This window comes from Pagrus pagrus (assembly GCF_965226575.1).
Source record: "Pagrus pagrus genome assembly, chromosome: 20".
Taxonomy (NCBI): Eukaryota; Metazoa; Chordata; class Actinopteri; order Spariformes; family Sparidae; genus Pagrus; species Pagrus pagrus.
In genome coordinates this window covers 13993597-14008614 of record NC_140207.1, presented here as the reverse complement: position 1 = coordinate 14008614, position 15018 = coordinate 13993597, and the positions used below count along the sequence as shown (strand labels likewise).

Sequence of the window (15018 nt, the reverse complement as noted above, 5' to 3'; positions counted from 1 at the left end):
CATTATCCATATCTGTTAAGATAAGACATTACACAAAACCTACAACCTTGTTAAAGTTTAAGGAGACCTTGGACATTTTGCCACAAGCTAAGAGAAAATGTCATCTACTTACAGCTCATTTCACTGTCTTCACCAATGGACTCCAAACATACGCAGTATACGACAAACTCTTTGAAACCATGACAGATTAACACAGCGTATAAACTTTTTTGTATCATTCTTCAGTATAAAAAAGCCTCATTGAGTCAAATATCAACCTTGCTATCCACCTTGACTCCTCACAGCAGCCGTTCTAGGCGAAACTAACACTTCCTGAGTGCCTGCGCATCATTGTCTGTCACTCATTCATCAGGCCGCGATCGCCCAATCACAGCCTTGGTTCCGGTCGGCTGCGCACAGCACCCCGCCATCATTACGGTTAATGAGTGGACCGCTCCCGAACTGTGACAGGGAAATGTGACGCTTTAAATGCCCAAAGACGAAAGGCGCAGATGGAGCGGGATAATGGACCTCACAATGTCAACTTGGCTTCAACAACATGACAAGTGAAACGGATCGGAGGGGGTAACAGGCTCGCCAATTCCCCCCAGGTTCTCGTACTGGTGTCAATAATCTTCCGTCTAATAAAAATCTGTCATATTCATCCACTCTGTTGGATATATTGGCTTTGTCACATGAATCAGAGTGTTTTTTTCATCTTCCATGCTGCGATACTGGAAGGAAATACCGCTCAATGTCATTGCTAGCCTCACAACGCAAAGATGGATGGATGTATATATACGGTAGTGTGCGTAGAGAGGGTGTGGCCTTCCTAAAATTAATTCGTCACACTGACTGTATGGACTTGTATTGATATTAATGTCTGAATCCCTGCAGGGAGGGCTGGAAGATGGAAGGCAATTTCTCAGCAGACATCAATGCAGAGCGCTGTTGTGGTCTCTTCAATATTGCATGGATTTCCAATACAGCGCCTTTTAATGAGATCAAAAGATTGAGATGGTGGATGCAAAATTTGGTTTCCAGACAGAGTGGATGACACAGTGATTAGGTCAGTGATCTGAGAGGAACAACACGTGACACCGGAGGAAGTAACACACGGAAAACTAAAAGAAGTGATTCTCATGAGTGGAGGATGTTCAAAATTGGCTGCGTTCCACGCGGCATGTTGCCAAAGAAGCCTGCTTCAATGTGTTTTTGTTAAGGTTATAGTCAAGGTTAAGATTACGGGTAGGGGCTCTCGGCCAACTTTAGCTATATTTGTTTTAGAGTTCAAGAGGTCAATGATGGGAAAAGTACCTGTAAGCATGTTAATAATTAGGTCACAGGCCCAGTCATTCTGCCATCAGTTACAGTAGCAGCCAAATTATACAGGAAGTTTCCCACGCACAGCACAAAGTGTGCAGTTAAAGCAGCAGGCTGTTACCAGTAATAGTTAATTCAACCAGGGGGCACTAATTAAAAATCATATAACATTATAACTTGTCACCTGAGACACACCACCCACCCAAACGCCACTGCAGACCAAGAACACCCCCTCGAAGCAAGGCCACGACCTGATGGCAGCGGCCCTCCCAGCAGGACAGTGCACCCGAATATGAGCTCTTCATTGATATCACTTATGAGTTGCACTTGTTGCAGACTCCTGATACAGTTTCACAAGAAAGTAATAGTAATTATTGTTAAAAAAAAAAAAAAAAGATAATAATAATTAGGACCCTCATGCTCATTCCTGCAGGTGTAATATTCTTTCTTAATCCCTCATGTTACAGCTACAGTTTATGGGTTTGTAATCCACAGATCTATTTTCCTGGATGAGTTAAATAGAACAGTACAGAGAGATTAACCTCGACGATAAGCATCAGAGATCTACCAGTGTTTCCAAAAAATCCAACTGCTGTCGTTCTGCTGCCGGCAGTGAGAACCGTAAAACCTGAAAAACTAAAGCAGGACGGACGGAGATGTTGCCTCTGGACATGGCTGCCATTGTGAGTGCTGATAGTTGCGAGCTAAACTTGAAAGGACCAAGAACCAGAAGCTTTTTCAATTATTGTTATTTGGTGGAGAGGGGCAACACAGTGATAAAAGAGAAAAGCCTTCACACTATGCTGCCACATGCACCCTTTTATGCTGTAAAAGACGACAGCCTAGATCAGAAATGCATCGTTTTTACGACATGAAATGGCGTCGATGGGACGAGAGTCGTTTGCATCCTGCTGTTTAAGCATGGAAATATAATGTAATAACTGCTACTTCTTCATACCTGTGAGATTTTTGCTCAACCTTTACATTCACTAAAATGCTGTCTGCTAGATTTGACTGTAAAGGCCTCATTTCCTGGCCCCACGTATTCATAAATCAAAGCTCCTCGGTTGTTTTTTCCACGGCAACTCCTCTAACTGACCAATGATGAAGAAAAATCCGAGTGCAGATGGCATCACGCAGCCAAACGACGGCAATGAATCAGATAGATACAATCATCAATTTGCAGGACGAGAGATTGGCTCCAGCAGGAAAAACAGGCTGCCTCGCCATTGATTCTGCGGCGCCCAATAACGACGCAGAATCCATCAGCGATCGGGGGCACGAATATGTCCTCGCTGTGTTTCGCGCCGTTCATTACAGTCAGAATGAATGTCCATATTGTGGCCATTATGTTCATGAAAAGATACCGGAGGTGTCAGACAGTGCAGGCAGGTGTGCTGGGAAGCAGACACAAATGATGTCTGAGGGAAAAAACTGTGATGAGTCAATGCGAGAATGTGAAAGACATATTCCTCCACAACTAACCGCTGTCAGCTGAATTCAGACAAGAAGAACAAACTGTGAGAAAAACACACACTGCGACTGATGGGAGTTATTTTGTTAAACCTATTATCCAATTTTGTCATTAAAACACAGATTATCTCTTTATCCTAAAAGGTGATTTTGTGCTGCGCGTTGATGTTTTAGTAGAAGCTAATTAAAGGGGCATTATGTAGTTTTGGGGAGGAAATTTCAATCGGAAGAGAAAGATCTTCAATGGCTGATTTCTTTTTTTAAGCAAACTAAATAGACAAACTCTCTCCCTTTTTGTGACTGAATAAACAAACAGTTTCATGCTGTTTTGCTTTGTTTATACGTGGCGGACCCTGCCACCTTTCTCGCTTCAAACAGTGTTCTTTTCCTCTGAGAACAGCTTGTTTATTCAGTTGCGGAAAAATTTGAGTTTGTATTATTGCCTCATTAATATTGTAAATATTAAAACTCTGAGTTTGAATTTTGTCTCCAAAACTACACAGTGCCCCTTTAATCTGTTTGTTTTTTAGGTATTTTTCTGAGAAATCTATTTATAGGAGGAGCTAAAATGAAAACTGACTCATTGGGGCTGTAAAGCAATCACATTATGGCATTAATATTGGTGCAGTGCTGTCACTTCTGGCAACAACACATGATCATTCTCGCTTACCTGCACGTATCTTTCAGTCACTCTCCCCTTTCCTTACCTTTCAGGCCATTCCTCCCTCCACCATTTGCCATCTCACCCCTAAACTTCATCCCTATACATTCAGATCTCCAATAAAATGCATTATTAAGTATATCTTTGCCTTTTCCACTCCTTTCCCATTTTTCCTCCTCCTCTGTCCTCCTCTCCTCCCGTCTCTCTGGAGTGCTCCGGTGCAGTCTAATTAGAGCCTCCGGTATAGGATGTCATTATCTCTGTGCTGTTTTCTGGCACAGTGGGTACAGTGCAGTACTGTATCAGCATAGGGAAATGAAAGCCCTACCCTGCACGCAGCACAACCTCACGCGTGCACAAAACACAGCGACGGGGCCGGGGCTTCACTGCGGTAGCGTGTGAGCATGCATGTGTGTGTGTTTTGGAAAGAGAGAGGAAGTGAGGAACAGAGTGATACGGCACGTTTTATGTATTTTATGTGTAACCGAGTGTGAACAGTTGCTGATGGAGGCGAGAGCTCCAGGACTGTGTGCGACTGATGATAGATTTGTGCCAAAATTTTTATTTGCCGACTTGTCCATCAGTGCCAATGACTGTCAGCCTTTGGCCCATGACTTGCCTTGTGAGACACTCCTGCAGGGCGTAATATGACACTGATCCAGAGCAGGTAAAATACATCATACTGCCGGGCTCACTCACTCTGTCACCCTTTCACGCACATACACGCACACACGGAGGCACGTATGCAAAACACACAGAACTGACTTTTTTTGTCGTCTTTGGTTGTGTACAGCCACAACTTCCTGGCAGTCTCACGCAGCTCCACTAAGAGTGATTTGACTGTAACTGCCAGGGTCCACTCTAATACCTGCTTCAATGCTCCACTTATTGTAAGGCTCCACATGAGTGCTTATGGTGAAAAAAAATGGCTATAGGTGGGTGACGCAGCCTTATAGCTCCTATGGCCTTCAGGCCTTAAAGCAGCTGAATCTAAAGGACATTTCTGAAGGGAAACAAGGGCGCAGGCAAGAAATATGTGACCCAAAGGATACGTCAGATAAGAGCCGAGCAACTGCTGCAGCCATGAATCACAGTCACAGTGTTATCATATCATACGGTATGAAAAAACCTGCGTGAAAAACTACTATCAACCAAATCAGAGTTTTCATCGGGGATGGAACGAAGCTTAATAGCTTCCCAAATGTGGACTGTATGTCTTTGAAAAGATCTCCGCGGTGGCCTCAGAAAGGGAAGGATAACATCTTGTATCATTAACAGGCGTTGAATTAGTGAAACAAATAGTGACACGGTTAAGCTGACATTGCAGCTGCCTTATCTCACTCCCGGGAGTAACAGGAGAATGCACACATTCTCTGAACTGAATCCCACTGATGCAAAGCTATACGGAAATTCACCATTTTATATGTATTGACTTGATATTTATATAAAATATATTTATATAAATATATAAATGTAGAAGTCAAACGTAATGTTAAAGTCCCCATCTACTTCAGTTCGTTAGGAGAATGCTGCAGTGCTGTTTTGCTGTGAAACTTAGTGGAGGACAAAACTTCAACCAGTTTTAGGTGAACTGCTCCTTTAAATAAGCTTTTTGAGCATCCTTTAGTCATCAGAACATAAATTGCAGGTCTATTTTACCTCACCATTCACAATTACAGTGTTATAAATATAGCCAATCCCTTTAAATCCTCTAAACGCAGGCCTCATAAGAGCTTCTGTCCTTGAATCAACTGTTCTAACCATAAAAGTCAATGTAAAAATGTTGCCTTTTTCTATTAAATAACACCCTGCAAAAGCACCCAGCAGAGGGCCGACACTATTTCTGCAGTAGATTTACTGCAGTCAAGGACTGGGCTGTGTATGTGCCCATATGATCGAGCCCTATGGACTCATAGCAGAAGTTATAGCATTTGTAAAACGTGGCCTTTCCCTGCACTGCTGCTCTACCCTCGGGAAACTTTTAATCCCGTAGCATTAATGCAGCGCAGGTAACTGGCAGATAAGGAAGCATGTCTGCTGCGTGTTAGGCGATGTGGTAAAAGTGTGCACGTGCGTGTGTGCGGACGTGACTCAGTGTATGTGTATGCACGCAGGGCAGCGTGGCGAACACTGGCAGAGAAAACAAACACCGGCTGTAGCAGGCCTCAGGGTCAAACTGCATGGCAACGCTATTTCATCAGCAGTAAGGCTCCTTCCCTCTCTCTGTCTGTCCGGTTTACCCCCACTCCCCTCCCTCCCTCTCTATCTCTATCTCCTTCCATCCCTCTCTTCCTCTTGGCAACAGCTTGCTGATTAAAAAAATGGGCCTGACCCCAAATAAACCCTTCTGCCTATCTGTCTGACCCTAGCAGGGGAACAAGTCCCCCCGCAGCCACGAACACTCACATTGGGACACTGCTGACAGCTGCAGACAAACCCACATGTAATATCAAAGCTTCCTGATGCAACCTCTGATCTCACTGCATGAATGAAGACGGCAAATTAATATATCTCAATAGAATCTCGAAGCGGGAATGAAGACACGCAGTATTTGTCTTGCAGCATCTGTTTTTCCCGTTGATTTGTTGTCTGATGTAACTGTGTTATTCTGTCATCGAGCCAGCTGACGGGGACACAATTTCATTACCATTTCATTTTATGTGACATTTCAAAAAATTTGGCAGTAAATCTAATTCGCAGTTGGATGGGAGCGTAGCTTATGTCACACTAACCTTGGAGCGCGGCGGAGCGCGGATGTACCATTTACAGTCGACGGCCTCGGCGGCGCCAGCCTTCCCGTCTCTGGTGATCTGATGGGACTCAACGATACCTTCTGGACCAACCAAGTCATACTGACAGGCTGAAACACACGCATATGCATAAACACACACAAACATGCACACATATATACACATGTGCGGCTCAAGAAGGCACACATGGACTCACAAAGCAAAAATATACACTGATCATCTCGCTACAGTGCAATGTGCTGCTGGGAAACCTTGGGTTCCGGCAACCATGTGGAAATCACCAACCCCAAACACTTGCAGACCAAGTCAACCCTGCACTCAACGAACACAACTGCACTCCTCGATGGCAGTGGTCCCTCTAGGAGGACAATGTTCCCTGCCACACCACAAAAACTGCTCAAGAACATCCCAAGGAACATGATAAAGAACTCATGGCATCAATCTGGCCTCCAAATTCCCCATATCCCAATCCGATTCAAGCAGCCATGGGACGTACTGGAACAAGTCTGATCCAGGGAGGCTCCACCTCGCAACCCATTGGACGCCCTGGTGCCAGACACCACAGGGCACCCCCAGAGGTCCTAAGTCCATGTCTCAACTGGTCAGAGCCAAATCCGATCAATGTCAGACCCTCCATGGATTGGACTTGTTCCAGGGCATCCCACGGATGCTCGATCGGATTGGGATCTGGGGAATTTAGAGGTCGATTTGACGCCTTGCGCCCTTTGTCATGTCCCTCAGTACATTCCTAAGTCCGTATTCATCACGTAGCAGGGCGCACTGTCCTGCCGGAAGGGCCACTGCCATCAGGGAGTGCCCTTGTTTCGAGGGGGTGTTCTTGGTCTGCAATGGTGTATGGGTGGGTGGTGTGTCTCAGGTGACACCACATAAATGCCAGAACTCAAGGTTTCCCAGCAGAACATTGCATTGTAACAAGATTATTAATGTTATTTGCTTCACCTGTCAGTGGTTTTAATGTTGCAGCCGATCAGTATACATAACCGGAGGAACCACAGAATGCTTTGTTGATATTAAAAGAGCAGTGAGAGAGCGTGAATGTGTAAACAAGTGAGGCAGAAAGGTAGAGAGGAAGAATCAGAGGCAGAAAGACAGAGAGAGTGAGTATACCTACAGGGCAGAGGTGGGGGTACTCCCATGTCTGCAAAGTCCGGATCTGAGGAGAGAGCAGAAGAAGAGGGGAAGGGGTGGGGGCGTTCATTTTTAATACATGATTACAAAATCAGGATCCTCACTAAGGCAAAAACAAGCAGGTGTAACAATGTACTGAGGAGCTTCCTGCAGAGAAAACTACTACTGCTGCCACTTCCCAAATTATTTTGGCATCCTTCAGTGCTTCGCTAGCCTACGCTCTTTTCTTTGCAGCTCTAAAGAACAAAGCTGCCGCCACGTTAGCTGTCCTTCATATCATCCACAGAGGTAGTGGGTCCTCTTAAACAGCCATGTTGCCACAATGTTTCCACAGTAGTCTGAACAGACAAACCAAACACCGACTATAGAGAGTGCATTTTGTGTTTTTCACATTTTCAATGGCTGACGTAAGAGAGGGTGGCAACCGCACCACTAGATGTCGCTAAATCCTACACACTGGACCTTTACTGGAGTGATTAAACCTTATGTTTCTTAGTTTCATTACAGGGTCTGTCCTTCAACCATATGTGAAAAGAAGTACAGCGCATTGAAAAACACAAAGTTACAACTGTGAATTGCTCTTATGCTAAACAGATGCAGAGAACGAGCTCACCACAGCTCCCCACTCCTCTGAAATGATGTAAAATGCCTTCATTAGAGCTATAGGCTATTCGTCAAAATATGGAATCAACCAAATTTACTGGCAATTACGGCTTTTGCAAGCACATTTAGAGGATCAAGGTCAAACTCTAGTGCAGATCTCCCAGGCTTTCATTCGACATGATAATCGGTAGAATATGCAGCTGTATTTTAAAGCAACTTTGACAGTAATTTGGTTTAATTAGGTTGAGTATAGTATAACCAGCTACATTTTCTTAGACAAAGTAGCTGTGGACACCATCGGTACGGTTTGAAACCAAGACAGCTGCTGTTTTCTGGGGGAATAACAGCCAGGCCAATTAAAGGCACATTACAAAAGGTCACTGTCATGTCACAGTTAACTTGTACAAAAAGTCGCCGTAAGAATACAACTGATCTTTTTTTTTGTTTTTTTTTGGGCTGACCTGACCTAGTAAATATGAGTGAAAACTCCTCTGAGCTCACCAAATATGTTGAAGTCTTATCTTTGTTCCCTTTTGTAGTGTCAGAACAAAACAGAACTGAAGCTTAACAGAGATAAATGGAAGAGCAGAAACATTAGAAATGGCCTTAAGAAAGGTTACAGAAATTTCCGGCGGACCACTGGGGGATGTGAATCTAATCCTTAACCAAACTTTTACACGCTGTGAATAAAAACTTGAACAAAGCCGAGCTGAGGCCGTACATTTTGTCAGCCAAATTAGATAAGGGAAGCGTCTGGTGAAAGTTTTGAAAGTCAGCTTGAAACGAAAAGGATTTTGAACACTTTTTCTTTTTTTTTTTTCTGGTATAATGTTGCAATAAATTACATCAACAGGCGCGGCCTCGCTGAGGTGTGTTACCTCGTCTTGCTAGTGAAACATCACAGTCTCGTCTGTTATCCCCCAAAGATTCAATATCGCTGCTCAGATGACTTCACACAAGACAGAAATTGACTCTTGAACATTTTCTACCATTCTTTCACGTCATCATTTCTGTGTGCGTGTGTGTGTGCTGTGCGGAGACCTTTGTGTGTTCTACCCACCAAACTCCAGGAGAAAAATACTCACTTTTACAACGACAAAATAAATCATTTAATTTTTAAGAACCTGCCTTTCACTTATTCAAAACTTATTCTGAATAGCTGTGTCTCAGTTTTCAATACAATCAAAGCAAATAATGATGGAAACCATTAAACTAGTCACAGGATAATCGTCGTTGGACTAATTGCGGAGCTCAAATTTCACCATGACGACGTGGCATGTCACCTTGTCGCCGTGCTATGACACGCAGCATTGTGCTTGAAATCAAAAACTCCTCAGTGTTAAATGCATTCCTGCTGATTCTATTTTATTCCAGCCTGTAGTGACGGGGCAGTTTTGCTTTCAAAGATACGCTGTTAGCTGTGAGCTCAAGGCTGCATTCATTTGAGGACAGAGCCTGCGGAAATAAGGGCTTCACATTAAATCTGATTGTCCCTCTGCAAATCGAGACATGGCTACCACTGACTGAGCTCAGTGTGGAAAATGAGGTCTGATTGCGCAGCGTGAACACCTTGCCTAAATGTCACAGTTTTTCTTGTCTGTATGTATGCCCTAATTTTTCTGTCTAGACATGAGTCAGCGCTTCGGTGTTTGTGAGCCGGACCAGAGGAGCAGGTCCTGTATATACCTGACAACGCTTGTACGCCTGATGACAGAACACCAGATGAAAAAAAAAAAAAGAAAGTGAATGAAATGGCTGGTGAGGGAGGATGAGCATTCATTGTGTTTGATGATGACACTCGCTGCATAAAACCTATAATCAAAGGGGAGAGATCCTTGGCACGATTTCAGCTGGGCTGTTGTGGGGATTCAGAGGAGCTGAACTTCCCCTTATGGTGAAAAGAAGAAGAGCCCGTTGAATACCTGTGTGCAAATCTAGCAAGGCTGCAGAAAACCCTCTCTCTCCTCGGCGCTTCCAATACCAACAGGGACGTGGTAAAAGATTCATGTGAACAGAAAAGCAGTCAAGAGAGGTGCTTAGAGTCGACTCAAGGGCTTCTCGCTACAATCCCTTCCTGATTAATTGCTTCTTTCAACTAAGATTCAAAGGATCTGATCTATAAAAAGCTGAATGGGGAATACCATGCAGTTTACACGTGGCTCCTTTGGCCGTGGATAGTTATGTGTGATTGAGCAACAATTTTTTTTATTCGTTATTTGCTCGTACGGTACAAACAAATCCACCCACATGGCTGCTCGCAATCTGAAGAGGTGGCGAGTTTTAACACAGAAAGTGATTGTTTTTTCTTTCAACAGCACAACACAGACTGTTGCTCCGCTGAGAGTCTCCAATTCTGCCCTCCAGCTCAATGCTTAATAAATGTGCCATTGTACAAAGGCATGAGACAGCGCAAACGCCACTGTTAATTATGTTCCTGATTAATCAGATAAAGGAGACATAAAATGCTCATTTTCAGGTTCAAAATTCTATTCTGGGTTACGACTAGAATAGGTTTACATGCTTTAGTGCTCAAAAACACATCAGTTTTCTCATACTGTTCAGTGCTGCGGCACTGTAATCCCCCTCTGTCTGAAACGCTCTGTTTTAGCTCCTGTCTCTTTAAGGCCCCCCCCCCGTCCTGAATACCCAGTCTGCTCTGAATGGTCAGCTCACACACGCCTGAGCCAGCACTGCTAACAACAATGTAGCAGCTGTGCTGAATCAATTCTTACTGACATTTTCTGTTTTATATAGTCTATGGTGGAAACGAGGAAAAGAGCTAGTCTGACACTCCCTGAGTGTTTCTTTATGCTAGGCTAAGCTAACCATCTTCTGGCTCTAGCCTCATATGTAACCAACAGACAAGAGCGTGGTATCGACCTTCCCCTCTAACTCTCAGCAATTAAGTGAATAAACACATTTCCCAAAATGTCAGACTATTCCCGCGCCTCCTCCATGTTGCCTTCCACTGGATGCATAGGTGTGTGTGTCGAGCAGGTGGGCAGGTGGGGAGGCAGACAGGGACGAGGGATGAGAAAATCAAAGTGGAAGACAGTTAATGAAACGGTGACCTTCAGGTCATGTGTGCTGGTTGTGTCAGAGATTTATTATTGGGCTTTGGCATCACTTAACCCACCGCGATCACAAGGCCAAGCAACCTCAGGAGGAATGGATGCATGATGTCCGCACAAACACACGCGCGCACAAACACTTTTGATAAAGGCTATCCTTAACTTGGCAACAAGGTCCCGCTAAGAGGCTGCTATGCCTATAAATGCCTCTCGCGTGACCCTTGACCTTTTTAGACTCCGGCTTCTGAATTTCAATCAGGTCGGCTTCCATTGCCGCCGCCATCAATCACCTCCTCTCCTTCGCTGCTCTCCTTGATTAATCGATTCAATCAATTGCGCGGATTGATAAAATGATTGATGAACTATACAAAGTACGTGTACTCTTTCCGCAGCCCGTGGCTTTAACCTTGTTATTTATGAGCCGGATGCCTCGGCTCAGTCGCACCTATGTGATATTTGATTGCCGGAAACTTCAAAAGCATCACGGCGTGTTGCTGCGTCGAATATTAAACATCATAATAAATACCCCCGTGTGGACACGTGGGATATGTGCAGTCTGTGCTGCCATTGTATTCTCACTGCAGCTCCTCTTTAGTGCTCGCTCTCTCCACTGCATTGTACAAATGCCTCCGCCTGAGTGAGCTGAATTCAGAGCACATCCACACATGGCCACACCCTCTTCCTTCCTCTCTTCATAAAGCTCGTCTAAGTGTGTAATCTTCTGGGGCTTACTGTATTTACCCTTTGCAACACAGAAAAATGCTCACTTTAAAGCCCAGGACTTCAAGTTGCCCCACAGCACTGCGCATATTGAGCTCCTCAAAGAGAGAAAAAAATAGGCTGTCATCTTCCTACAACACTTAATCCTGACATAAAAAATACACTCACACCATTGTACAGTACTTATGCACCTCCATGCGAAAGCATCGCCAGCCAAAGCAGAGATTTACAGAGATAAAGCTGAATGTACGGACGTGTAAATGCTCCAGGAAGCGAGCATGAGCAGCCTGCAAATGCCGGCTCGATACAGAATTATAAGGTCGTACACACATGAAACACACAACTGTCAGGGGATTGTAAATTCCTGGTAACTTCCTATTGCTCTTCACAATACAGGCACAGCACTATGTTTCATTAATGAAACACAACACGTCTCATTTCATCTCATTTGCAGCTGAACATCAGGCTCCGTCGCCGCACCTCCCCTCAGTATTAGCCGCTGAGCCCGATGTATGTAAAGCACCCTATGAATGAGGCTCGTGGTTATCACCGTGTGGCAAGAGGACACAAACAAACACACGAGCAGCCCCACACACAAAAACTCAATTTCCCAGTGGCCTCATTTCCTCTCAGCTGCTCAGCGGTGACATTTAAATAAGCATCTGATTAATAATCTCTGCTAAAGTGGTTGATCAAGCTAATGAATGGCTGCCATTAATCACACCAGGCGCAGCTGTGGATGGATGGAGCTGAGGAGACAGACGGAAGAAGAGGCAGAGAGGTGGAGATCGAGGAGGAGGAGGAAAGATTTTCCTCACTTTGATTACTTCCAGCCCTTTCAATCACGACTAAAGAACAATTTTGGCAGAGGTGATTGTCTCTGTCATACTTTCACAGTTTCCTGTATTGAGTGCGTGTCCGCGGTTTTCAATCTCGCCCAGCTCTCCCAAAACAAACCTACATGTTACATACGGCACTATTTAAAAAACATTGCCTGAGCAAACAAAAGGCCATTGTGAAAACCCCCATTTTTTAGATCAAACGCTGCTATAAAGATTAGCTATATAGCTAATACCCATTCTACAGGGCTTTGTTGACCCAACGGATGACAGCCCGACTATACAGGACGGTGACTGTGAAAGGAGGGGGCAACAGGATCTGTTGGGGACTGATAGGATTCACCACACCCTGGGTGTCATGGCCAGTGAGCTGGGTCCGTGCCCCGAACAGCGATTAGCAGCGATGTGTACCCCAACGCCACAGCTACACACCAACGATCCCGCTAAGAACTGTACTGGACTGCAGAGGGAAATACAGGAAGAAAAGGAGTGTGTCTTGTGACATGAATCGCAAATTTTCTGTTATTTATCCAGGGAGGCTTAACTCACTGCCTCACATTCATACAGGCATTAATACAGCCTGCCCTTGACCTGTATTGATACACTGACTGCAGTGAGGACCTGCGAAACCTCAGTGGAAAAAAGCTACAGACTAATCCCCACTCCTATCTCAACCACCAATAGTTAGAGTGTCCTTGAGCAAGGCACTTAACCCCAATACTGTACGTTCCAGTGGAGGTGTTCAGTGTCCAGACGTATCAGCTTAAATAAACGTCCGAGGACGGACAGTCGCAGCCTTGCAGAGGCATATAGATTACAAGGACTGTGTGATCTCTGCCCTTGTGTGTGAACCAATGATTCATGTGATACATTATTGATCTCCATAAAAGAAGCAGCTGTAGAGCAGCTCCTGATGTGGACAGGGATACAGTGTCTTGCTCAAGGACAACTCAGCAGAGCGAGCACGTGACTCTCAGGGTCATCTCGTTCATCTTCAGCTTCATCAACACCTCGCACCGTGTTTCAAATCGGTTCATTTGTATTGATCTTACACTGGATGCTATTTAACAGTATTGGTAGATAGAAATGTCAATGCCTAGTTCAGTTCAGGCATGTTTACATTACTTCTAATAGAAAAGGTGGTTACAGTATACTGTAGACACATAAATATCTAAAAATATGGGACGCTATATGTATGACACACATACAGTATGTTGCCCATATAGTGTTACATACAATGCCCCATGAATTGAAATACTATTTAAAATGATTTCACGTATGTTTCTGAATGGACTTTTATAGGCTTTTATATGTCCACATAATGATAACAGACATAAATGCCACATATATCTCAAAAATATACATTACCTTTTTTCAAAAATGTAGGTTCACATAAGTACAACTGATAAACAGAGCATATAGATTGCCACCAAAATCGGTGCCCTCTTTTGTATGTGTTAAAACAACATTATGTAGAAATTGGCATATACTGTACAACACAAACATATAAGCAACATAGGGTTTATATATGTAATGTACAACTGAGTTATGTAAAGTCTTTGTAGAACGCATGTGTTAAAGTGTAGGTTCATTCAAATATATGCCAAATATATTATACTGACACATGAATGAGATGAATGAATAGATTTATTGTTATAACATACGATATATGTGCATATATTAGTATATTCAGTTATGTATATGGACATATACAGCCTTCAAACATGTGGCATATCAGTGATTCCAGCATATAAACATAAATAACATACAGTATGACGTACTTTACATATATTAGATATCTGTATAGATACAATACATTGTATTTTAAAAATACACTGCTGTTTGTTTTGTTCATTTACTTTCTTAATTAGTTTTGATTGCACTGACTAAAATGTCGCTCTGGTCTCCAGCCCATAGAGCACTGCCGTGTTGAAGGAGAAAACCTCTTATTTGCTAATTAATCTGTTCATTTGTCCGTTCACCCATCTCTCTGTCCACACTTCTGTCCATACTCTCTTCCTGTAACATTTTCTGCTGTTCGGAGTTGAGCTCATTCTGCAGCCGCCTGTACGCTCACACTGTACGTGTCACATCAAATAAAGTTGTCCATCAAGATTTTTGCTTTCAAAGGACAGCAGGGAATTCGGTCGCTGGGATGGAGTTTCACTTCATTTTGCAGCTTTATTCACAGTGATGGATTTGAGAAATCTGTTTATGGCTGTGTGTGTGCAGCTTTGTGTGTGTGTGTGTTCATAGTTGTGTTGTGTGTGTGTGTTCTTCCATCCTGTCTATTGGTCAAGCTGTTAACTGCTCCCCTCCTTCTCTCCTCCTTCCTTCCTCCCAGAAGGCCCCTGGGAAGCACTGACAAGGACACAAAGCTGATCCTGAAACAGCGCTTCTTCTCCAGCACCTTCAGAACAATATCCCCCATCCCATGTGGATGTGGTGGA

At 43.9% G+C, this 15018-nt stretch overlaps 1 protein-coding gene across 6 annotated transcripts in view; it reads right to left on the bottom strand.

Moving 5' to 3' along the window:
* Positions 1–15018, bottom strand: part of neto1l (neuropilin (NRP) and tolloid (TLL)-like 1, like) — a 70516-nt gene that overhangs the window by 16551 nt on the left and 38947 nt on the right. For 4 of the 6 annotated variants that reach the window (XR_014621111.1, XM_084339826.1, XM_084339827.1 and 1 more), the window contains 2 exons: positions 7319–7360; positions 6169–6296 (listed from right to left, as the gene is read on the bottom strand). Coding sequence is in view for 5 of the 6 variants with exons in the window: in XM_084339826.1 (XP_084195952.1) it covers positions 6169–6296; positions 7319–7360 (170 nt within the window). In the remaining variant the exon portion in view is untranslated. Of the gene's footprint in view, positions 1–6168; positions 6297–7314; positions 7361–15018 lie in introns of all 6 variants that reach the window. The other 2 variants (XM_084339829.1, XM_084339830.1) reach the window with 1 other exon arrangement.